This window comes from Aythya ferina (assembly GCF_964211825.1).
Source record: "Aythya ferina genome assembly, chromosome: 14".
NCBI classification, from domain to species: Eukaryota; Metazoa; Chordata; class Aves; order Anseriformes; family Anatidae; genus Aythya; species Aythya ferina.
In genome coordinates, this window is record NC_140312.1 from 3,852,644 (window position 1) to 3,875,319 (window position 22,676).

The 22,676-nt window shown below is 38.8% G+C and overlaps 1 protein-coding gene across 3 annotated transcripts in view; it reads right to left on the bottom strand.

Annotated features, from left to right (window-relative positions):
• The window catches only part of TRPC7 (transient receptor potential cation channel subfamily C member 7), a 70,484-nt gene that overhangs the window by 21,599 nt on the left and 26,209 nt on the right, over positions 1-22,676 (bottom strand). For all 3 annotated transcript variants that reach the window (XM_084535222.1, XM_084535221.1, XM_084535220.1), the window contains exons 4-5: positions 8,075-8,239; positions 4,310-4,526 (exon numbers count right to left, since the gene is read on the bottom strand). In XM_084535222.1, the coding sequence (XP_084391348.1) occupies positions 4,310-4,526; positions 8,075-8,239 (382 nt within the window). The remainder of the gene's footprint in view (positions 1-4,309; positions 4,527-8,074; positions 8,240-22,676) is intronic.

Below are 22,676 nucleotides of genomic sequence, written 5' to 3' on the forward strand. Positions count from 1 at the left end.
TGGTTATAGGGAAGGAAACAAGACAGTGTGAATCTAGCCGGAGGCTGGAGGAATGCAGAGCAGCAGCATGTTCCCTGTGCCCTGGGAAAGCTTTGAAAGGCAAAGGAAAACTAAACTAGCTTTCTAAGGCACTGCTAGCCCGTGACCTAGGAGCCCTGGGATCTCCAGGCAGATTTCAGGAGCTGTGCCGTGATATAGATTATAGTTCCTATATGTCTGTCTTGAGAGAAAGCCTGTGGTCTGCTGAGTGGTGAGCAGGGGGAGGGCAGAGAGGAACCTCACAGCTCTCCTGCTCATGTCCACAGGTGCACAGCTGAGTAAAAGCAAGAACTTCTTCCCCAGCCATCACTCACCACGATGAGATTTAATAATAAATAGCCTAAGGCAGAAGGTGAAAGAATTGGTTTCTCAGGAACTGTCCTGGAGTGAGGATGAAATATTAAAGAAACACATTTCTATCTTAAAAAAAAAAAAAGTCCCAGAAGTGATAGCTGTGAAACATTAGGCTGCACATTACGTGTGCACACAGTATAAAAAGTACCAAAGTACTTCAGGAGATATTACTTGCACGTCATTGCCAAACACAGCACTTCTTCACTAATGCCCATAAATGTCTTTCCTGGTTTAAATATTAACTCTCCAACCCAAATTTATTTCTAATCTCTGTCACTTAATATACCTAAGTCACACGTTAATGAAGTAAGACGTGTCTAAAATCGAGTAGACTGACTAAAATTAGAATCACTCTGTGAAAGTATCACACTATTGGCCTATAATTTACATCATTCTTTTTGCCAACTACGTGACAGTCATTTTTTATCCATACATATGGAAAAATGTCTATTCAGGACAAGTAGATAAGTTACAGTGATTATGTGGTCAGTGCTGCTGGGTAACTGTATATACACTGTGGAGGAGTAATTCAAAGCTTCTAAAATAAAAATATTGAGGAGAGAGAAAGCTGCTAAAAATCAGGGGATCAGACATAAGATGAGACATGAGAACAGAGATAAGGGCAGGCAGCTGGGTAAAGCAGACTTTGCAGGGTGTGCTGGCACCTCAGTAATGGTGTTTCTGAGGCCCCTTGATAGCTCTGGGAGAGGTTGTTTCCCTGACTTTGATGCACAGAGAGGTGATATGAGCAACTTCTGCTCTCCAGTTTCTGGATGTCTCTCGTGCCTGCTATCCCACAGTGAGGATAACTGGAAATGTCACCTTGACGAGCTCTTCTGGTGTCAGCAGGGGAGAGTCAAGTTACTGGCACAGCCTGTCTAGGAGAAAAATGGAAGCATGCAAGAAGTGCTGTTCACCACCTGTGCACAAAGAGGAACAGTTTGTCAGATTTTTATGTCCACTGGCCTGATACATAAATCATGAGCAGCCGGTGTTGGAGAACCTACTTTGAGCCCTTCTCAATCTGCCAAAGGCCATAGGATTAGCAGAGGCAGTGGTGCTCAGATTGCGTCCACCCAGAGCTTAACTGCTTCCTCTGCTGCTTTTGCAACAGGGAATTTGTCTCTCAAAATGAAATCTCTCTGCTTTCAGTGAACATTTTGAGCCTATCACTCACGCAGAAAATCCCAGCCTTCCTCACAGAAGAAATGGGAAAACTGGGATGCAAGGGGAGAAAGGAAGCCAAGGGATGACGAGCCGTAGGTGCATAAATCTAAATTGCTGTGCCCAGCACTGCAAGGCTATGGACCAAGGGGCAAGTTCTTGTACAACAGCATTGCCATATTTCTCTGTGCTGACAGGGCTGTCAGCAGCAGCCCTTGAACTCTCATTTGTAACAAAGAGGAGTGAGACCAAACCAGCATTTTCTCATCTAAAATGCTATTCCTTATCTGGCTGTTCACAGGGATGTTAAATGGGCTACCAACACTACCTGGCTGATCCAACAATGTTTTATATCAATTTCAGAACTGCAGGCTAATGGAAAATAAAGGCACTGATATAGACTTGTAAGCAGGATGAAATGTTTGCCTGGCTGAAATTTGTTGCCTCTGCTGGGCTTACTCTATTACTCACCTCCATTACAGACAGTTAAGAATCAGACGTAGCAATGTGAGCTTTTTGCCTAACTGTAGCTTGAAATTCTTGCACTAGTAGTTTTCTCTTACAGTATATGTATGTGGGTCAATTTTCATACCTCCAGGAAGACTAATTGTAGGGCGTGCTATTACAGGTTGTACTCACTCATGGCCACAGTATGTTATGTTAATGTGTCACATTATTCTCAAATAATGCTATTCTGAACATGCATCATTATTTTATGGTTGACAGCCAAATAACTCAGACATCCAATTTTTCTCCCCCAAAAGGAACCAAGAGCAGGGACCTGTAAACTAATTGATCAAAAATCATCTTCTATGGTTGGAACAAGTAATTCATCATTAAGCATTCATCATTGCTGTCATAGTATGAAGGAGAAAAGAGAAAGTACAGAAACAGGAGGAAGGAATTTATGAGCTGAGAATAAATAAAATTTCAATTTTTAATTGTACGGTGAACTGCAATCTAGGTAACACGCCTATGCTCTTGATACTGAAGAGGGCAGCTGCAGATCACAGAATCACAGAATCACAGGATTGTCTAGGTTGGAAGAGACCTCAAGATCATCGAGTCCAACCAGATGTTGCCAAGCAGGATTAAATACGTCTATGCATATTTAGTACCTAAGAGTTTTCTTACACTTCAGCATATACTTACTATCTACTTATATTTGTCTCTTTGGAAAGCACGTCTTGCTATGTTTGCCTGTGATATTAATCTATAACTTTTATTTTTATTTAACTATATTTACACTTACACATGTACATTTCCAATATCTATAATGTTTTTGCACCAAAAGTTTGGGCAGTTCATGACCCTTCATGTTTTGACAGTTCTTAAATTTGAGGGTCACATACAGGACAACAGCAAGTGCCCGAACCCCCAGGACAGCTGTCCACTGGCTGTGTACACTAGAATTTCTCCATAGTATTGCTGAAATATTATCCATGAAGACAGATAGGTAAAATGGCCAGAGAAGACTGTCAGTGCAGATGTAGGCAGTCATTAGAAAATCTCATTATATTCAGAAGTCTGTACAATGAATCACCTTTCTTCTGCCAGGAAAGTGAAAACCCTTGCTTTAAATGAAATGTTTTCTTCTTCATCCTTCAGGAACTCACCAGGCAGGCAGATACCTACTGCCTATAAGAAAAGAATACCTAGGCTAAAATCTAATCATCTTGTCCAACTGCTTTAATATCATTTTTAAAATATCTCTTACAGACTTACTCTATCCAGTCTGACATCTATTCATTTTTTTTTTTCTTGTCTAATATCCTGTATGGGATTCTGCTTATTGTGGGGACTGGGAACAAAGAAATGGTGGCCAGGAAGTCATCAGATAGAGCAGTCCTATCCTATTTTTCAGAGCAGTTTAATGCCATCAGTGCTTATAGAACCATGGAATTATTTGTCCTTCTGCAACAAAATAATGAAAATCATGGTGATGAATAAAAATAGATATAGAAGAGATACATAAAGATTCTGCAGAGTTGATAGGCTCAATTTCCCAATAAATCCTTCTAAGCTTGTTTAGATTAGTGGTTCAAAGTAGCTGATCTGCCGGGAATTAATTGTGCCTACAGAAAACTTAATACATCTGAGTCTTCCTAAAACTCCCAAGCAGTTTTTTAGCATTTGACATAGTTTTGCACTTGAAGGGTTCATCCAAATGAATCCATAACTTAGAATTTTTGGATAACTTCATTGGTAAATAAAACATAAAAATAGAAAATATAAAATATGTCATACTATAAATTTAATAAAATTTATAATTTTTGCCCTTATTTACCCAGTAATTTTCATCACTAGATCTCAGAGTGCTTTACCAAATAACAATAATATTCCTATTTTACGGATGAGGAAACTGAGGTTCAGTGAGTTACAATAGGATTTTATGTGAGGGTAATAAAACAGGCTAGTCATTCATGTCCCAAACAACACATTTTTTTTACTCACTTTAGATAGAGCAATGTCCTACAGAGAAGCTGTAGGTTACTATGACTATATAGATTACTACATTCTTTAAGACGCAATGATTAAACAAGTAGGGTAAACAAATATCATCTATAACATTCAATATGGAAAACGAAAAGGTAGAAAAGTGACAATTTGCTAATCATTATTCATTTTATTTATTTATTTATTTATTTATTTATTTATTTATTTCTCTCTTTGGCATATCACTGTCTATCACACTATTCCTAGTCATGTTTAATTTCCCTGGAGGACTTGTAGATATTTTGGTTTTGCTTACCCAATACCCACTTCATGATCAGCAATTCTGTCCATGAGAACTGTGTTGTTTTGACTCTAAATATTTGTTTTGGATGATCCGTGATGGTTTCATTGGGAAGATTTTTTACTCCTTCAAATCGATCTGAAGCATTTACTACTAACAGTCCAAGGAAGATTGTGAAAGAAACAGCATGTGCCACAAACTTCATGAAAGGACTTCGGAGGGTCCGTCCCAACTGAAATGAAATGTACACAAGACATCAGATTATTTATTTATTTATTTATATTTTTATTTATTTTCCAACTACACTCTGGAAGTTTTTTCCTATAAAATTTTAACCATTTGGTTCAAATTTTAACAAAAATTCAGAAATGAATTCTATATCTTGAATGCAATGAGTTTTAGATTTTTCCAAGTTTTTTTTTTTTTTTTTTTTTTTTTTTTGCTATTACCAGATGTTCTTTCTTGCAGTTTAAATTATGCTGTGAAAATTAATGAAGCATCAATACTTCCAGTCAGTCTAATGTTTTATCACAACATGATATTTTTTCCAAGCAACACGACACAGTTAAACTCAAGGAGTGTAACTACTTGTACGTACCAATTTCTCAATTACTTTACTAAATCAAAATCTGATCTTTCATCAGAATGGGACTGCAGGGAAATGCCTGCCTGCCACTGTTAGGATGACAAAAATGCTGACAGAATGTGAATACAAAGATTAATTCTTAAGAGAATAGCTCATTTCAAGACTTAATATCCTATCTATATCAGAAGAAGCATAAAAACACATAAAAAAGAAAATACAAAAAAAATGTGATAGTGAAACAAAGTTTTCCTAATGTAAATTAATCTCAACTCCAAGATATAGGAACAAATAAAGATAGAAATATCAAAAAGAAAAAGAAAAAATTTTACTATTTTCAATGGTGTGTTCATAGCAGAAGCTTGACAAAGATTGCTGTAGAATGTAGGTGAACTGAACCATTATAGTTCCAGTGCATAAACGATACTGAGTCTGTCCCAGTGGAAGCTATGGTTTGTAAATCCCCAGCATGGCTACAATAAAGCTGAAGAACAACCCAGATAATGAAAGCTGCTTATCAATTATCTCTGTTACTTCTGTAGCATTTGAATGGACTTCAATGGACTAGAGAAGAAAGGTGACACTTTGTAAAACTCTGCAGGCAGGCCAAACAGACATGCTTGCTCTTGTCATTACATTTTTGAGCAGCAGACTGTGCACTTTTTCCATCCTAACTCTTATCTTCTCTATTGATCACCAGTAAAATGTTCTGGAGAACAGCATATAAACCAGCAGTTTGTTTCAGAGTCTCAATCTCCATGAGATGGGTAAGTCAACACAGACATTTCAGGATAGGATAGGCTTCCACTCCACAGGACTGATTTAAGTTAAATATCTTTAGTTGATTGTTACTAGGGAAAAAATATTTAATTCTCACCCAGTTGTTTAAAATTACAATTGTTTTAGTGACTTAAAGACAAAAACAAACAAACAAACAAACAAACAAACAAACAAAAACTTGTAAAAAGTGACCAGGGGAAACACGGACTGTCTAGAGCATCACACACAAATCTCTCAGTATCATCTTCCTATAGGATAGCTGCCTGCATAAAATTGCAGTAATAGTATGCTCATGCATCAGCCCTCAGCCCTTGAATTTAATAACGATGATTTAGGGTGAATTTTCATTTCACAGGGGGAAAATGCATTCATTATGCCAATATTCGGTTATTTATATCAAAGGCCCCAATCAAAAATCAAGACTACATTGTTCTGATCAATGGCAAACCATGCATTGAAAGACAATTGATGAAAGAACTTACAATTTGACTTTAGGATAGAAAGTTACATATGGTTTTTCAAAATCTAAAGTGGTGTGAAGAAAAAACTGACACTGAAAATTGAGAATGCATGAAAGGTTTAGTGGAATAAAATCACAATCACTGAAAAGTCCAAGGGGATTGTGCTGTCTCCATCTTATTTTTAACACAGCTACCTCATTAAATTGAAACCAAATAACTTTTTCAATTATTTATTTTTTCTCCTGCAAAAGTAATTTACTTCAAGATTTTGACTCTTTTTTCTGGCTTTTTTTTTTTTTTTTTTTTTTAATGTTTTTCATTTAAATTCTCTGCTTATTTCTACTCTAACTGTACTCCTTACCTATTACTCTATTCAAACACAAACCTTGTAATTCTGAGAATACACCACAAATGTAGTTGTTGGCTGGTGTGCCAGCTCACAGGACATTCAGCAGATGTGAAGGAAATTAAAGAGTTTCATAAATCTCTCCTAGACTGAATTCTGACATAAAGCAGTCAACAGTACTTTCACACACAAATTCCCACTGCGGCCTAACCAAAACCAACCACAGTGCAGCCCTGGTTTCACATGCACTTCTCCATGAGAAACCCTGGAGTCCTGTCCAGTGTTCATTAGAGCTGTGGGCTTTTGTGTTGGTACATATCTTGATAAAATGAAGTTACATTTTCAAGCACTCTAAGAGAAAGTACTTGTCTTGGAGATATTTTGAAGGACACCAAGACTTAAACATGTTTTATTATCTCAGATATTCTAAGAAGACTGTTTTCCAAAGGTTTGCCTGGTTATACTACCAGATGAATCTTTTGAAATTATAGGGTTTCCTTAATAACAGTCAGTGGATCTATAATTTCTTGGGCTTGACAAAGTTAGAAATAATTCCTTGCTGAGTTTTGGACAGAAACGGAAAAAGTTGCTTTCAAGACTGAGTAATATTACCAATGCCAGGAGTCATTTCTATCAGATTTAAGTACCTTTGATAACCCTCTTGCTGAGGACACTTTATCTTGTAATGGATGGTGTTGCTGAACATAAAATGAACTTCTCCCCTCCCACCATTTTTTCTCCCTCTCTCTATCTATATTTCTTTCACCAGGAGTAGTGAGAAAGCTTTTCATCACTCTGCCACATACCTATTTATCTCAACTCGTTTGAACAGTTTCCCTCGAGATGGAAACCTACTTACTGAGTTCAAACCACAGACAACTCAGGCTTTTACACAAACTAATGTTTGGTTCTGTGACCTCTAAGCCTTGGCAAAACTCTCCTGCTCCATTTGATGCTGTGAGATATAGCATGGCCATATTTAGGCAAAGGGAAGTTTTCCAAGTTTCATAATCTTTTCCCTCAAATCTGTAAAGATTGTATGATTAAGTCTAGTCTCCAGCACTAAGCTGTCCACCATGGCTGGCCAGAGTTTCAGGCACATGTGCCATAATAATGCTCCACTAACTGAAAACATAAGATCAGAAAGGAAGAAGAAAAGGATGAAAGGAACCTTGAAAAATGGACAAATCTGTTACACAAAGTACAGAAAAGTAATGAGAGTCTAAACAGCAGAGTGAACTTAAAGGGCAACAAAACCCTTCCATTAGTTATTCCCCATTTTGGCAGTTCTTCTATTCTTTCTTCACCCCACTCCCATGTTGTCATCCCCTTTCCATTTGCTATCGTTCTTATTTCTAATTCTCACCTGTTATCTCAATGCTCCTTCCCCCACAACCACCACTTTCATTAATTTTGAAGATGAACCTGAGACCATGCCTAACAGGTCTATTTGCATCTATCAATCAACCCCTCAAGGTAGCCCTTCTCTGAGGCAATTTTAAAAGATAATCACAAATCACCTCCCAACAGTGGCACAGAAACATCTGTGACTTCATTCCAGGCCCTGAATAGAAATCACCATCAACAATATGCACTTAAAGAGTTTGTACCTTGCTGCAGGGAGCAATCCAGTAGGCTATGGCAAGGAAGGGCAGGCCAATGGAGACCCCGAAGACAGCCAGAAACTTCACAGCTATAGACTGCTGCCGTAAGCCTGAGAGGTTTTCATACCACATGGTGAGTAATTGCTGCTGGCAGTTGGGGTGAGCAACAAACTGTAAGAGAAAAAGAAGCATCAGTAGCATTGTCTGAAGAGAATTAGATTTTTGTGAGCAGCCTGCAGAATGTGCCCAGTGGAATGCCATGTCTTTGTAATCCAACACAGCTTTTGGTGTCACAAACAGAAGATTGCAAACCCAACATCTGTCAGTGGTCAGCATGGACAAAGCAACTCTGTGGGGTCAGGGTCTGCAGCTAAGACAGTCCACATCATGATTCAGAGAAGAAATAGAGGCACTTCGATGCCAAACTCAAAAAAACCTCTGTTAAATTGCTAAAGACATAGGCTGTTGAAGTAGTAGCTCAACACAGCCCTAAAATTATATTGTTTTTATTCACTACATATTGACCTTAAATGAACCATTTTGCACTATTCTTCTCTTGTAACCCATAAGATGTCTGGCTGATATTTTGCAGTGAACAACTTTAAATACTTTATCTCAAATTATCTTTTAAAAATGATGGTTCATTCTTTACTGCTCAGGCAAAAAGACAAATTTAGAAGCAGAAGGAAGTGCTCTGGTACAGAAAGTACATGTTCTGTATCCTGCAACTGAGATTCTTCATCAGCTTATTGTTCAGAGGAAGAAGAAAAGGCAAGAAGCAAACAACTGAAAAGGGCAATTTCTTAATGGGAAAATGACAGCCCCACTGGATCCCTTGAAAGATTTTTACAATAAAAGATTAAGCTTCTCTATTTCATATTATTCTTCAGAGTGATTGAATTTAGCATATGACTGTTTTTAATAACAAAGAAAGATAATTAAAAGGAAAATAACTGGAAGAAAAGATGAAAAATAAATAAGTTGCTAATGTAGCTGATTACATTTGGAGAACTGACTGTTTCATTTATGAGTTTGATGGGTGAGTAAAAGTTCTTAGAAGGGAAATATAAAACCCTCCACTATTTCAAAAAGTAGAACTTTCTCGAGGGAGAGAGAGGTTGGAAGAGCACAGAAATAGGAGAAAAGAGGAGGCTACTGGCGGTCTGTGGCTGTTGTGGCCCCACACAGGGGTGTGTTGCATCGTGGACATGCACCAGGTCTGCCAGCTGTTGCCTCGCTCCAGCCCTTTTCCCTGCAACCAGATGGAGGTATTTCAGCTGTCCCCAAAAACCTGTCAGTCCAGACATCTTAGAAAAAACACTGTTCATCCAAATGCATCCTAGAAAAGCGATACACAAAGCTGAAAACCAGAAAATTCTAACTGCGTTTTTATCTTCATTGTCTTTGCAAAGATGATCACATCAGAAATCTAATGGACTATTTTCTAGATGATTGTATAATAACAAAACAGTTACTTGATTTTTAATGACCAGTTCATTGCTAGCGCTGAATGAAATACAGTTGCACAGCAATTAAGATGGCTGTGGAATACTGCATTTCCTCTTTAACAGCACATTAATGACCATTTAAAATACACTTCTTCAGATGAATTTGATAAGCTTCGGGGTAGGGGAGCTATGTTTCTCAGAAAGAAAAAGAAAAGGAAAAAATGACTACCTCTCACTGAATAAAACTTTCCGAGTGAAGGAATTTGATAGGTTCTTTAGTTGAAGTGGAAGCACTAGCAGTAGGGAGGACTGCAAGGGTCACAAAAAGTGGCCATTTGAAAACATTAAGTGCTTTACCTCCTGGTCAGAAGTCCTCCAAGCTAATAAGGATGATCCATCAGGATCTGTGAGCTCAAGCAGACTGCTTTCCAAAGTTTCTGGTTTCAGAAATGGCTGCAGCAGCTTTTCTGATCCCATGCCATACACATGCTGGTAGATGGTCACATTTTTTTCCTTATGCCATATATGCCTATATGATTTACTAAAATATAACACTTCTCTCCAGCCTATCAGTTACATGTATTTTTTAAGTTAAAAAGGCTTAAAAAAATAAATAAAAAATCACATGCCAATGTGAAAAGACAGCTTAAATAACAAATTTACCAGCGTGACATTTTTGAGAGCTGCTGAAAGACACAGCCACATTGACAGCTCCAAAAGCCAGCGTTCTGTGCCACAGGTAAGCAAGCTCTGGATGAGATGTGGCTTTGAATAAAACATGGAAAAAAATCTCAAAGCCTATAGTGTGAATTGAGAGTCCAAAAGAACTGTTTTGCACAGAGAAATAAAGAGGATGTTTTAGAGATGACTGTAGATAACTCATTGGATGATATCTTTTCCACATTGCTGTCTAATCTGATGCATGACAGCTCATTCTTGTAGCTTATCATGTATACGTGTTGTGGGAAAGCACTTTACAGCTCTCATGACAGAGAGCAAGACTATTTCCTCAGCATCTGTGTTCTAAAATGCATGAGTTTCACTACACAGACAATAAAAAATCTTTATATCCCTATAAGTTCCTTCAGATCCAGAACACTGTAAAATAGAGGAATTTCTGTCCTTTTTTTTTTTTTTTTTTTTTTTTTTCTTTTTTTTTCTAGTATATTATACAGAGACCTGTGATGAGGACCCAGATACTTCTGCTGGTCAGTATTAGCACTGCTGGTGCCTGAGCTGGCAGTGTTTAGGCACCCTGCAAACACTCCATCCAGCACCACCCTCCACAGCCCTTAAGTGAAGGGCATCTCTCCATCATCCAAGTACTGGATAAACTACAGCAGTTTAAACTAAGCAGGTGACAGAAAAATAGGAAATTCTTGAGAGCACCAGCCCATGTTGAGACATCAAACAGGAAAAATATCTATCTCAGAAAAAATGCTGCAAATCTATCAGCAGGAATAAGAAAACTTATGGCAAGATAGGTAAAAGGCAGAGATTGGCCTCTGGTGATTGGAATTAATCACATGGGGAAAAAAAAACAAAAAACAAAAAAACAAAAAAAAAAAAACCACAAACAAACATGTTTGTATTACTGAAAGAATTGTAATTAACTTATGAGTGCAGAAATCCACCATCAAGACAAAAAAATTAACCACTCAGACAGGTTTATCTACTCCACTCGGGTACATGATGCTAAATAGCCAAGGGCTGAGGCAGGAAGGAAAAACTCCTCAGTGGGTCAGTGCAAACAGTTCAAGAACTTCATGCCAGAACCAACAATGCAAACCAGACACTTCAACATTCTGCTTTCACAGGGAACACTCCTGTCACATTCCCTCCCGCTCACCCCTTCACCATAAGCCCCGTAGTGCTGGCAAATATCAGCAAATGAAAGCGGCAATTCAGAGGAGCAGTGGTGTGTTTAATCAGCAAGTGAGAGCTAGAAAAGAAGCCGCATCAACAGATTTGCAGGAGAACATTTGTAATGTCAGCAGACACTGCAAGAGGCAGAGGTGGGCCATTTTTCTTTCAATCATGTAACTGTGTTCATCTCCTTTGAACCAGTTTTCTGAGTTATTAAACATTTGTCTTTTGATGTAGTTTGTTGCTTCTGCAAACCTTCTCTAACAGGCTTAAAACTGCAGCACCTGTTCATGGGAACCCTGACTTGGCTGCATGATGTTTCCAACACTGGAGATCCTAGAGAAAACACCAAAAGTAATCCTGTGACACATTTGAGTCAAACATAATCACCCTGTGCCTCTGTACCACCTTGCCTCTCTGTGCCACCATGTACAAGGGAAAATGAGGTGAGCATAGCATGGTGTTTACACGCGGCTTCTCCTGTTTTGCCAGGGATGTCAGCAGGGAACTAAGAAACAATGGTGCACCTGGAATCCACTCATATCAAAACCCAGGTGGGACCTGAAGAACATGCATCTCATGTGCTCTGAGATGATGAAAGTACCTTACTGTTATTAGAGAACTTCTTGTTATACCTCACAGAGTTGCTGTGCTGCTGCTTCCAGCAGGATGGAGGCCAGCCCTGATCCAGGCAGCAGCAAAAACAGAGGCAGAGAGGGCAGGAAAGCAAGACTTGCCCTCCTCCACCTCTGTGTAGAACATGTCATGTTTCTTGCACCAAATCCTTCATCAAAGGAGATATGAAATCATCCTTTTTCAGTGGGCTGCTGGAGATATTCTGGGAGTATCAGAAACATAGGTAGAGGTGGATGAAGCTCAGAAAGCAGGATATTACTGCTGCTTCCCTGAAGAGTAACAAATTTACTGCCATTTCACCAAAGAGGATGAGCTGAATCAAAGGGTTAAACAGGTGCCCACATGCACATAACTTAAAGAAATTAAAAACAAATATATATATATTGCTATCAAAGCACTTATTACTTCTGAGGATTCATTTGATAGTTAAAGCATTTTTAAGGTTTGGGACCTAAATATCTGCATTTATGCTGAATAACAGCTTTTGTCTGAACTGAAGCATTTTTTTTTTTTTTTTTTCCAAAAATCTTGGAAATAAAAAGAAAAAAAGAAAAAAGGAAAACAGCTTCTGATCTAGTAAAAGACCCCCATACTTGCAGTGCTTTTTCACCAATGCAGAACGGGAGATGAAAGAGCACGGTGAAAATTACTGAAGCTTTCTAAGAAATACACAGTAGAGGAAAAGGCCAATACATATATACAGATAAGCCTTTTCTTATTCTCACCTTGTACTCTGTGTTCTCTGAACTTCCAAATGAACAGAGAGAGCTTTGTTTTGAATAAACTATTTTGAGATACCTTAACAAAACAAGATGGGACATATTTATTTCATGATCCAGAGTGGGGAAAAAAAAATCTGCCTTCAGCAGTGCTTGTGTTGCTAAACTCCAACAAACATGGTTGTCAGAGGGTAAATATTGTGGCAGCTTGACTCTCCAATTTCTGTCGGGCCTGATAAGGAGTGCAAGGAACACTGTAGAAATTTTAAGAAAGAAATAGAAAAGTACTTGGACTCAAATCATTATCCCTTTATTTATTAATTTTTTAAAAAAATAAGTGAAGTTCCAACCCAAATATCCATGCTGTGGGACTGTGACCTCTTCACAAATAAGACCTACTCCAATTACAGTTAAATGCTATCCATGGCCACAGGCCCAGTTTTTAAAACCCTTTGCACCAGAGTAGCCTTACAAGGGAAAGCGCATCAGCTGGCCCAAATTCCTTCATCCAGGGGAGCAAAAAAGAATTTAATGGATCCCTGTTCAACTTGGATGAAAGAAAATTCAGCAGATCAAACCAGCTTCAGTGGGATCTGACCACAGCATAACAATAAACCATGCATGAGGAAGGGTCCCCTGGGTTGTTGCAGTTGCTGGAGAGACACACAGAAAACATGAAGCAAGGAAATGTCCCTGCCCTGAGGATTTCTGCAGCTTTTCCTCTCTCCCTGGGGTTCATTTGACTGTCTAATATCATCGCACAAATATTCATGAGGTTCTTGCTCATCCTGTAGATGATCTTTATGACAGCCTTGGTGAATATTCAGACCTGCTATCTGGAGTCAAACATCAGCATTTATAAACTTTGTGGTAAAGGGGAAGAGATTTTATTTGCATTCAGAACCCAGATGACCTGAAATTATCAGGACAAAATAAAAACAAATTGTGCTACCTTGATCTCTGAGTTATTTTTAAGGCTTTTTTTTTTTTTTTTTTTTTTTTTTTTTTTTTAAAAAAAAAAGGTATTTATTACACTTTTAGTAATAAACTAAGCCTTTTGTAAAATCTCTCACGTGTGCCTTTCTTAACTAAGAAATCTTTCTTATTGGAGCAATTTGGCAATGGGGAAATACATGCTTGCGTCAGATCCCAAGACACTTGTGCAGTTTTATCTAATATCTGGATCCACTTGCTGGTTAACCTGAGATCTCTAGTGCAAAATGTTGGTTTTGTACACTTCAGACTTTAGCATAGATACTGTCTGCAACCATATAGCTTTCCTGTGACTCAGTCTGCTCTATAAAAGCATGCATGTTTGGGATAGATGTTCTGCTAAATCAGCGAGCACGTTAACACGGTTGGGATCTCACTTCGTAAAAGTGACAAGAAGCTAGGGCTAAAGCAACAAAGGTCAGCACAGCATCCCAATGCTGGTGTAATTGCCTAAACTACCCATGCAGTGCAGAGCTTTAAAGGAGGCAGCCTGGTCCCATGTGAATGAGCAATGCGAATAGAAACAGGATTTGACTGGGCACAAAATATGAAATGGGAACAACATATTAAACAGGCACAGACTAAACTCAAATAAAAACAAATTAGCCTAATATAAAACAAAAATAATGGCATAAATAAAGCTGCCAGGACCATTTCAAATGCAATTTGCCTATTGACAGAAATGCTCTCTAGTGCCAAGTGAAAACACAAAGTTAATAATCCTTTTAGTAATGGATTCTTCTTCTTCTTCTTTTTTTTTTTTTTTTTTAATTGTTGATGTTCTCTCATATTTTCAATTCATGTTATGTAAAATTTAGTCTGATAAATTTTAGATACATAACCAGAAAATGTGTTTACAAAAATTCTTTAATTATTTCAGTTTAAATGTTGTTCTGTCTGAATTTTCTTCATAATTTGGTGAGACAAGAATGGGGGCTCTTTTTTAGTGCTAGGCATTTTTCTCTAGGGTAGTGAATATGGTGGTTGGCTCCTGAGAAAACTCCAGTTTCACAAGCTAATGAGTTGCATGTTTTATGAAGAGATTTGTTGCTAATGTCTAGTATGCCTTTTTACATGTATGAATAAGTCTTATCACTGAATTATTTATCTGAAAACAAGCAAATGAATTAGCAATCCCAGCCTCCAGGTTTTTCATATCTCTGCAGAATCAAATCCCCTTGGAAATCCTTATTATTTAATTATTCATCTGAAAGTATGCCACAATAAAAAGCTACCAAAAAACAAGTTCCTTGCCTCTTCCTCTCCCCAGCAAGTGTGCCAACTTCTTTTCCTTGACTGCGTGATGAAGAAAGGCTGGGCTGGTGTTCATACTCAGAGTATGCCTTCGCGGTAGAGAACTCCACTCCCAAGGCTACAAGACTTGCTTGTAAGATAAGACTCCTCACTAGGAGGTAGACAGTCCCCCCAAAATTATTAATTGTAGCCATCTACAGGTGTATGACAAGAATAGGATAGATGCAGCTTAGGTAACTACCCATGGAAACATCCAAATTTAAACACCACTTAGGAAAATTTCTTCAATTTGAAATATTGAATCTTATTCTTTTCTTGAGGGTTGGTATCCATCCCCATCTGATTTTCCATCCCAAATACACATTTACATGCCTACTGCCTATGGGGAGATAGATGAAGCCCAAATTGGGGGCACCTAAGGTCAGGTTTATAGCAGACAATGTAAATTGTTCTTTTCTAAGAGGTTTTTAATATTAATAAAGATATTTTTAAGTCCTTTTGTCTACGATGGAGATACATGCAAAAGATTCGATGTATTCCTCTGCTCTCTTGTCAATGTCTTGACGAACATCTAAGACCCTGTGACACTTTGCAAATGAAAGTAATTAAGTCTGCATATTACAGTAAATTGGGAATATTGCAAACACCACTCAGGATGGAGAAATGATTCATTCAAGTCTTGAGAGGATGTATGTATGGGCAGGAAATAACAAAATGAGATTCATCTTGGAATAGAAAAGAAATTAAAACATCTGGGCAAAAGAAAATCATCAGAGCCATGAATTTTAGTGGGAGGAAGGAACCTTGCTAATGAAATACTCAGACATAGAAACTGCTTCTGTGAGGGAGATAACTTCTTCCCTTTCCTATCTCTAAAAAAAATAATTAATACACAAATAAAAATATAAAAAGAGTAGTTACATGGATAAACTTAAGAGTCCACAATGACCTGAGTGTTTACCCTAGTCACATAGAAACTATTAAACACATGACTGTTCATGTAGAAACTAATGACATTTATACAATATCAGCTGGCTCCAGTGATGGAGGCAAGAGGCACTTTTCATTCCCCACCACAGTCCCAACTATTAAAGAATGACCTCAGTTAAACATTCCTGAAACTAAAGAGTTGAAAAAAATAGACGAGGAATTGCAGAAAACAAAAACAAAAAAAACAATTTCTGAAAGCTTTTTTTCTCAGGGAGTTCTCCTTGAGACCTCACTTTTGGATGGTAAAACAGAGCCCTGTCCTGCTTCAAGCTTTCATCTGTGCACTTTACAGCCATAGGAGTACAGAAAATCAGTGCTCATCCCATGGGAAACTCCTAACTTTCATCCTGTTCCAAAGAGGGACAAACAGCCACAAGAGACATTTTCTGTGACCTAGACAGCTCTGAAAGCTGTGGAGGTGAAACTCTTCATTTGGGTTACTGAAATGCCATTTTCCATTGGTGTTAAGAAGAGCACACAGGCTGTGAGTGAGGCTGTGGGTGGTGTGCCCTCTCCACCTCTGCCCTGCAGCATGCTCCCCAGGGCACAGCCTTGCAGGAATTTGCAGAATAACTGCAAACTAAGAGCACTCAGAGCTCGCCCACGATGGTGCATGGCACAGATATGCTCACTGCTCTCTGAAGAGAGGAGCTGCAGTACTTTTTGTTGGCCCCACGCTTCCTCTGCCATCCATTCTCCAACATATTTCCTTGTGTCCTTCTTGCAAACACTGAGCTTTCCCAGTCCCTCTTGCTAGCTGAGCTCTGCTCCAGCCTGTGCTTGGGGAAGTGGCTGGTATCACACGCTTTGAGAGGAAGACCTGGCCCTTCAACAGGAGCAAGGGCTGCCTCTTTTGCCCATTCCGCAGACTAACCTGAGGCTTCCCTGCAGCATGGAAATACTGCAGCTGGTGCCCCACTCAATGGGGAGGAGCACCCTGGAAGGCAGTTTGTGTACAAGACATTGTGCAAGGTGAAACCGCATTCTCTGAGCAAGCGAACGGGGAGCACAGGTTGTTGCAGCAGTGTACAATAGCTAGGACTGCTCATGTCCTTGAGAACCTGAGTCGCGTGACCAAGGCAGTGAAAAAATTATAATCTAATGCAGCCATGAGTATTCTGTTTGGAGCATCCTCCATATGTTAATTATTAATAATACATTTATGAGAAAAGTTCCTGTTCCAGCTCTCCATTAAATAGGATTTAAACAGCCATCTGGTGTTCTGTTTAACTCTTATTAATTTTTTTTTAAACCCAATTTGTGTGTCTTACTGTTAATTAATTTAAAACTCGTGAAAGAAAGAGGTGCTCTGGCTTTGTGATAAATATGAACAGAGCTGCTGAGAAAATAGAGATGGGCACTCAACATTTGCATTTAAAAGAATACAGCAACAATGAGTCTGACTTTGGGGAAGAAGAGAATGAATGTCACCTCCTACAGAGAAACAACAGCTTTAGACATAAAGGTAAATGTCAACATGGAAGCCCCCTGCCATTATTAAAGGATGACAAGAAAGGAGCATAGCAACATGGACAAAAATGAGAACAGAAAGCACGGAGTGCTCTGTAAAGCTGATGTACACTAGTAAAATGGTTTTGTTGGGGTCCATCCATAAACCATGTTTCTACACTATTGGTGGTCTGAGGGAAGAGTCCAAGAGAGTGCTATCCCAGCTTCTATATCTATACTTCTCACTAGCAAAAATCACACCCTGGCTTAATTAGAAATGAATTCACACACAAGGGAAACTTTACATTTCCAGTACCTGGAATTCTTCAATTGTTTCAATAAAAAAAAAAAATCAGATCTTATGATCTCTCAGATCTTATGAGCCTATTGCTAACCAGCTATGGAGATGGGGAATGGCCCGGTGCTTCAGGGCAGATGAACTTTTAAGGTATCAAAATTCTGCTGGAATTCACTTAGTTTGGGGCTAATCTGGATCTTGTATAGCCCACATGAAAAAGTGTAGAAGAGAAACAGGCTTGGTTGTTGAGAGTAATTTTATTTTCTTTCATTGAAACCAGAACTCAAATTTAGCATCTCAAACTTTTGGTTATAATCCATCTGAAACAGCCAATCTAAATAATTACTGTTTCACCTTAATGCTACTTTTTAATTTTGCCATTTCCATGAGTAGCTGCTGGACTCCTCCACAGGGTTTGCTCTCATGCAGCGTAGCAGAGGGCTGGGAGCCATGGCAGCCCAAAGGACTCGTGTGCACAGCAGCAACACAAAGGGCTCTGCTGCTTGTTCGGCACCCAGCCTTTCTCCTCCCTTTGCCAGCAGCCCTGCACAGCTGGAGGAGAAAGAAATCTGTCCTTGACTGGGGTATGCACATGCAAAGCATAATTAAATAATACCGGGGGTGACAACAGTAAATTTACAACAGTTCCAGAACATGGGCTAAAAGTCCATTTCTTGAAAAGCATCCAGAATTTAATACATGCCCAAATGTTTGCAAATTGTTTACCTCACTCCTGACAAACTGTTCTGATTGTAATAATTTTCAAGGAATCATGACTCATTAAGATACCTAATTTGAAGGGAGCAATAACTCTGAAAAACTTGAACAGAGGACATTTGAGCGCAGTTTTCCAAGAATCCTGGGGTACAAAATGATTTAGTTCTTTCAAGTATAGAATTAGAGTAATATGGTTTTTAAAGACGGCTTTTAAGCTACTGTAGTTTTGGCTTTTTCCTTGCTGTGAAATATGTACAAGCAGAGTCTCTTAATTCTTCAGTGACCTTCAATATAAAGTATTTCAATTATGTTACAGAGTTAAACTTGCTTTCTAGCCAGTGTGCCATATATGCTAGGAGGTTGTTTGTCAGAAAAAAAAAAAAAAAAAAAAAAAAAAAGGAAAGAAAAAGGAGAAACGGACAGAGCTCCAATGTCTGGAGCTTCTGATGCTTTCTTGAATGAGTTGAGTGTTGAAGTTTCCAGCTTCAGGTTTACTGGACGGAGGAGGTAAGGAGGCTTCTGTCCTCTTAGCATTCAAGATATTTCCTGCACCATCAGGGTGTGATGGCTAAGCAGCTCTGACCTCCTATTCAGTTCAAAGCCAGGTTGCCCTTGGAACTGGGTATTTTCAAGCAGGGATTTGCCCTTCAAAAACAGAGGCCTGAGAAGCACTGTGTTCTTAGCTAAGAGCAACCATGAGGTTGATGGGCAAGCTCCCTGTTATGCTGCTGTGCATGCAGGAGAAGAGCAGCCTGTACCTCCAGCCAACTGTGACTTACTCAGGAACACGATCGCTGAATTTCAGATGAAGGAGATATTGTGATGGGACCAAAATTAGCACCAATAATTTATATTGCATGTAAATTAATTGCATTCCTAAAGTTTTGATAAGGGTATAAAGGAAATAAAAGCCAGAAGGTGAAAGAGCTGAATTAAATCCATGAAATGGAAAGCAATGGCTCTCCGTTTCAAGGGTATGCCTCCTCTACCTCTTCCCAAACTCAACACTGTGGGGCCTTTGAGGGGGAGGACAACTCTGCTGAGCTGGTCAGGGTATGGGAGAAGCTGGTAGGCCAGCTGCTGAAGTTAAATAAAAATACCAGTCTTAGACACTGTGGAAGTTGTGGCTGCACTGCATTAAGGACATGAAACTGTTGGAAAGTGTCCAGAGAAGGGCTACGAAGATGGTGAAAGGCCTGGAGGGGAAGACGTACGAGGAACGGCTGAGGTCACTGGGCCTGTTCAGCCTGGAGAAGAGGAGGCTGAGGGGAGACCTCATCGCAATCTACAACTTCCTCGTAAGGGGTTGTCAAGCGGCAGGAGACCTTTTCTCCATTAACACTAGTGACAGGACCCGCGGGAACGGGGTTAAGCTGAGGCAGGGGAAATTTAGGCTGGACGTCAGGAGGGGGTTCTTCACAGAGAGGGTGGTTGCACACTGGAACAGGCTCCTCAGGGAAGTGGTCACTGCACCGAGCCTGTCTGAATTTAAGAAGAGATTGGACTGTGAACTTAGGCACATGGTCTGAACTTTTGGGTAGACCTGTGCGGTGTCGAGAGTTGGACTTGATGATCCTTAAGGGTCCCTTCCAACTCAGGATATTCTATGATTCTATGAAGTGTGATGAAGTAAGAGACTTCAAGAAATCTAAATGAACAGGGAAGATTTTCAAAGTTTATGCAAAGGCCTGATGAAGTTCCACAGATGCAATTTGCTATCCTGCCTGAGGATGGGAGCCCTTGACACTTTTCACAGACTCTGGATATGAAAGTGTGATAAAAAGTGTTAAATAACAATTTTCAATATAAATAGTTCTCTGCAAATTTTCATCAAATGAAGCTTACCACAGGCACTTACAGTACTAATAAGACTGTGAAATAAGAAGCTAGTGGTAGAGATAAATTAAAAAAAAATAATCTTAAAATTTCATTTGAAAATGCAAATATTTAATCCAGAGATTAACTTAATAATAAACCTCACCACATAACATTGAACAACTTTTTTTTTTTTTTTTCCCCTCAATCAGACTTCTCTGGGGCTGTTTCTGGGTGAGTTGCATACAGCCTTGTCTCAGCACCCAGACTTGGCCAGGGCAGGCAGTGCTGTCAGACAAGTTGATGAGGTCTGGGGGTCTGCGTGCTGTAGGTGGAAGTCACCCAGAGCACCTCTGTCTGCATTTCACACTTGGAGGGTCAGATGATGCCTGTGAGTCATTGCATTAGCTTAGGAAATGTGACTTGAAATTTACAGCATCAGTCCAAGAATTTAGTAAATTTGTATTATAATTCACTCTCCATCTCACCCTTCTCTATTATATGATTTTTCATAAAATGAAATAGATTTTACAGCACAGGTTTTGTATACTTAAGCCTAAACGCCTCTCCGATGGTTACAAAATTTGTATCTGAATTCTATTGCCTCTTCAGGAAATCATTTCTGTGTTACCATAACACAATTTCTTTGTTCAGCAAGTATGTGTAATAAATATCAGTCTATTATCATAAGTCACTGCCAATAACCAAAGCCATTTATCTGAATATTCATCTGTATCTCTGCCTCCCACAAATGAAACTATCTTATTTTCGAGTTAGCAGTTAAACTCTCATCTTACACAGACATATACTGCCTGTTGAAATGACTATTCTGAAAAGTGCTAAGCTGAGAGTCACCATGAGATTGACTAATGCTCATGTTTATGTTTTGTAATTAGTTTAACAGTTATTATCTGTGAACAACAAGTTTCTGATCCAGAAAGGATAATCAGCTTTCCTGGGCATGGGAAGTTATTTATACATAAAGAGACCAACTGCCTATGACCTACCACAGATGCTTTAGATTAGTGGCCATGCGTTAAGAAATGATACACTAATATAAAATACCAGAAATGGAGGAAATGTTCCTTTGAAACCGGCTCTTAGGACAAATGTGCTCAAAGCAGCACTGTAGAATTCAGCCCTGGCTAATGATCTTGGTGTATAAAGTATGACAAATATTTAGAAGAATAAACAAGGAAAATGGTAAAGAAAACTTCATACATTGAAAGGGCTTGATGTTCTGACCAGCTTTGTGGTAACTGTTGGACCGTGGGTCACTGGGGGCTGCTCCTTGATGATGTGCTGTGTCTTTTAGACGAGTTCATGAGCATCAGAATAAGTTTGGTCCCCTGTTACCAAAGCAATACCTTCAATAGCTGAATTTGACCCAGCTTGTTGAAAAGCATCTTACAAAGCACAGCCTGAGATGTTATGCTCAGTTTTAGTGATGGAACGATGCAGACAGACAACACCCTAAGAGGAAATATCTCACTCCTTACCCTGAGGTCTTGCGTGAAAGCAATTCATTTGAAATAAGTTTTAAGATTCTCTAACTAATGGCTTTCATAATAGGAAAAGACCTTCTCTGGCCAGCACAGTAACAAAGTCAAGAGGCAAACTGGAGCAGGTGATGGGTTTGCAAGGGGGAAGAGAGAGCAGATGTTAGCACACAAATTTGGAACACTCTTCCAGATCTGTTGCAGGAGCCCAGTTCTCATCAATGCATGTTGAAGAAGCAATTAATTGGGACCATGCAGTCCCAGGATTTGCCAGAATCAAATTTTCCACTCACAGAACATAATTGCATAAAATTATTATTATTATTATTTTTTATAAAACTTCTAGAAGTATTTTTTTTTTCTCCAAAAATTTACAATATGTATGTCCCTTCTATTTACTAGATTTTATGGAAATCTGCACACTTAGAATATGGATGGGAGTTTTGGGGGAGTGGAAGTTGTGAAACTATCACTTTTAAGCAATCTTTATCTGCTTTAATAAGTTTCCAAAAAATAAATAATATGAGTTCATCAGGTTATTTTTTTTTAAGGTTTTAATCCAACTCTGATCAAAAATCAAGTTATATATACATATATATTTAATTCAAATTCCACTTTCCTGTGGACTGCTATAAAGGGTCTTGACTATGAAGAAATTGGTACTTTTTGTATATGTTAGTTCTGTAACATTACAGAAAAGGGAACATTTTTGATGGTTGCAAGTGCTTTTGGAGAGTAACTAACCGGAGCTGTGGATCAAAGCAAAGTGATCAGGGAGCATTTGAGAGAAGACTGAGGCAACCAGAGACTTGGTCTGCTAACTTCAATCAGGCTATAAAGTCATCCCCAGTCTAAACAGAGATCTAGTTTGAAGGAAAGACAGATAGTCTGGGACCAGTAAGCAGCTGATTTATATCCTTTGCT